The 3,924-nt window shown below is 39.7% G+C and overlaps 1 protein-coding gene across 1 annotated transcript; it reads right to left on the reverse strand.

Annotated features, from left to right (window-relative positions):
- Positions 1-883: 883 nt before the first annotated feature.
- Positions 884-3,620, reverse strand: LOC104950053 (adenosine 3'-phospho 5'-phosphosulfate transporter 1-like). The gene is made up of 3 exons (XM_010776500.1): positions 3,393-3,620; positions 1,294-1,481; positions 884-1,179 (listed from the first exon to the last, which is right to left on the reverse strand). The coding sequence occupies exons 1-3, from the start codon at positions 3,410-3,412 to the stop codon at positions 923-925; spliced, it is 465 nt and encodes a 154-aa protein (XP_010774802.1). The 5' UTR covers positions 3,413-3,620; the 3' UTR covers positions 884-922.
- Positions 3,621-3,924: the final 304 nt, after the last annotated feature.

Here is a 3,924-nt window from a genome sequence, read left to right on the forward strand (position 1 = left end):
GAGGTGCAGGTGGAAGGCTAAGGATTTTCAATGAGGCACAGGAAGCAGCAGTTACAAACTGGTTTTGGCAAACAATGCCATCACACTTAGAGAGATCTGAGGCATAGTAACTATGTGCTGAGATGCATGTTGAATAAAATGTGATTTCTTTCAACAACTCATTTGTATTTCTTCATTTACTGTATTTCTGTAAACTCAAGCAATCTTTCTCTGCAGAAACCTCTACGTACAGATCACAGCCCATAAAGATGAAAGTGCTTTAGATGATGCTCAGCAGTGTGTAGTTGGGTGGTCAAACCATCCAGTATTATGAATGAAGTGTTATATTTGGTGCTAAAGTTTGCATTTGGTAAGTGTTTATGTAGTTTTCAGTGCTGTTCTTCACTTAGCAGGAGAAATGAGGTGTTTTGCACTTTGGGAGTGTTCTGAGAAACTGAGCAATTAAAAAAAAAAACGTGTGTTAGCAATCGAGAAAAACTGTAAGTATACAAATATTGATCGCAATGCAGCCTCAAGCAAGCACTGCTCAATTAATCATATTTTAAATCGCAATCACGATTCTGGCTTGCAACGATTACGAAAACAACGTAAAACGATTATTTTTTATTATTTGTTTTTCAGTTGAGTTATACTTAAAGTTCAGTTTAATCAACTGTTAAAAACATACTGTAAAAAAAAAAAAAACTCCAATAAATTGATGTTTTCAAAGTAAATGGATAATCGTTTTTGATAGAGGGAGGCTGTGGCTCAGTTTGATGGAGAGCTTGATTTTAAAGTTGGTGAAGAGTGGCCTTCAGAGTGGCCTTCAGAGTGGCCTTCAGAGTGGCCTAACAGCACCTCCCTTTGAACAAACTCAACCTGAGCATCTTTTACATTTGAGAGTGGGCCGACAGCAGGTAAAGCAAACATACAACATCCTGCTCTATGGCAAACAGAAAACTAATTGCATCGTATTATAGGGATTAGACCAAATGTAATGATACGTATTCAATGAGTGTACTTTAAGGAGGATCCCTACCTGAAGCCCAGCAGCACAAAAGATTAATTTGACGACCTGTTTCACTGACAAGCCTGAATCAGCCTCGTTCCTGGGTGTTACCGACACGTCATCCAACAGACCTGTTTTAGCCTCACTGCCAAACACGCAGGTCTTAATGAGAGGGAAGCAAATCCCGCTACCTGAGAGAAAATACAAAGTGAATAATAAAGTGGACGAGGAAGTTACTACAACAAGAAGTGTTTGTTTTTTAATTGGCATACATCGATTGGTGTTAGGATCTCACAAGCACAAACCTGTTTCTAAGTAATTGGTGCGCTTGAAGTAGCTAATGAGGAAGTAGCCAGGGATGATGATGGTGGAGTATCCTAGCACGTTGACGAGGAAGCGGAAGAGCCACACATCGTGCCAGCCTTCCAGTAGTGATGCCTCCTCTGCAGCCACAGGGGAAGGGAGGAGAAGCAACACAAGTGCAGGCCAAACCCTGAGAAAACACAAGTATGTTTATTAGACAACATTTTGGAGAACAGACAGAAGGTGAACGCTGTAGCAACTCAGATTGTTTTCTCTCTGTAATATATAAAAAACATAATCAATACATTAACATAATAAATCACACAATGTTCATCATAACAATGCTGATGATAGATATTTTGATATCTTAAGCTTCTCTTTATTCATAAAAAAGCTTAAACTGACAATACCAATGTTGTAAAGCTAATGTGTTAGCATAGCGTCTGAATTTCACAATACTTCTTTACTCATCAAATTGAATCCTTTGGAACTAATGTATTGTGAAATTGAAATGTATTTCACAATCAATAACAAACAAAATGGCAAAAATATATATATATATCAAAGTGTTTGTCCATAGGTTTGGCAAAGCTTCAAAAACTCAAGATCCTACATTTCCCATAATGCCACTTAATTGATAACATGTTTCATGAACCCTTCCTGTGAGAAAAACGCCTTCTAACTGTCTCTAGTTTATACTGCAAGCTTGCTATTAAAAAATTTCCAAGTTTTCAAGCTGTAGCCGTTTGGCCAACAATGGATGTATTCAAGATAACGTTCAAACGTGGCGCCTCATTGAGTCCTATAAAAGTTTACTGGATGCAAATCTATTCAAATATACCGTCTGGAAACAGCCTGTTCTGCCATTTTTGCACGACAAGAGCACCCACAAGCAGATTAAGTAACACTGATAACTCAACCAAGGACACTTGTAATGAAGCCCTATCTTCTTTTCAAAAAGGTGTGCTCCTTGCTGTCGTGGCACTGAGTGTGTATATCCCATTCAAAGTGAGGCAGGGCCTCCTCCCAAGGGGGAGCCCGACTCACACAGAGTGTCTTTGTGCGGGCCAGCAGTCCACTGCAGAGAGACCTGGGCTGTGAACAAGCAACTTATTACATGAAGGAATGCAGTGCACTGGCTGGGCGTCAAACCCACAGAGAGAGAGCTGCCAGAAACATACCTGGGAGAGAAAGAGTGTTTTGTACCACATACATGACAGCAGATCGCAGAATCCCTCCTGACAACTATGTCATTATTACTACCTGGCTGCTGGAGGGTGAGCTATGGACATGTATCCATGGTAATCAAACACATCAGTCCAGAGGGAAAAACCCAGTGGTGTTTCAATCAATTATGTGAATTGTAATCATACGGTATCACATGCAGCACTTTAATGGGTGGTTAACTCCTGTCCAAACAAAGTAAATAATAACCAGTGGTGTAAAGTAACTAGGTAGATTTACCCAAGTACTGTACTTAACTTCCATTTTGAGGAACTTGTACTTATCATGAGTATTTATTTTACCCCCACTACATTTCGGAGGTAAATCGTGTACTTTTACTCGAATACATTTACTTTATACCCTGAATTACTTCTCGTATTTCAATTAATGATGTGAAATATAATCAACACTTAAATCAGACTTTAGTTACACCTGGAGTAAAATTCACAAGCTACCTTCCCGCATATAAAGCATGATATAAAGTCATTAAAACTAGCTGCACCTTTACCAGCTGTGATAAACACATGTATGCACCAATAATCATAACAAAACACGTCATAAATAATTCTGAAATGGGCCTTAGTACTTTTACTTTTGGTATTTTAAGTATATTTTGATGCCAGTAGGCAACGTTACTTGAGCAACATTTTTGATTGCAGGACTTTTACTTGTTACTGAGTATTCCTACACTCTGGTACATGAACTTTAACTCAGGTTTGATATCTGTGTAATTATTCCATCTCTTTTAATAGCGTATAATAAAAACATTTTTCACTGGAAAACAAATAAACAGTCAGCAGAGCCTACATAAATAACACATTTTTATCACGCCTTTTTCTACAGTAAGCTAACATTTAGTCTTGGTGTCTACCATTACCTCCATGAAAAAGATGGCATTTTCTCCACTCTCGGTGGCCCGACACCTGGAGCAGCTCACCCGCCGACAGACTCAAGCTTCCCCGCTGGAACAGAGCATGAAGGTCCGGCAGGTAACGATATTTTAGTAATAATTATTAGGGGATTGTCTTGTTCTGGACTAGCTGCCTTTTAGCTCTAATGTCTTCAACTTATCCCCAATGGCCGATGTGTTCACTTTGAGCAGGAAAGCCCCCCTCCTCTTTTCTCAACACCAGGAGGATGCCGGAGCACAGCGCACCCCCGGCGGCAGCGCCCCTATCGGTGAGGAGGAAGAACTGCAAGGAAAACCCGCTTTACTTGTAGAGCACATTTCAGTACACAAATGCAATTCAATTCAAGATTAAAAAGCTGTATTGTTATATGCACAGTAGCTACAGCAGGGGTGTCCGAACTTTTTTCTCCGAGGGCCACAAATATTCGAAGAGCCAACAACAGTTGTCAAACAACAGGAGCCCTAGATTGATTATAATAAGAGGAACTAGGAAGTGTAT

The sequence above is a fragment of the Notothenia coriiceps genome, unplaced genomic scaffold, assembly GCF_000735185.1.
Source record: "Notothenia coriiceps isolate Sejong01 unplaced genomic scaffold, NC01 NC01_scaffold00017070, whole genome shotgun sequence".
Taxonomy (NCBI): Eukaryota; Metazoa; Chordata; class Actinopteri; order Perciformes; family Nototheniidae; genus Notothenia; species Notothenia coriiceps.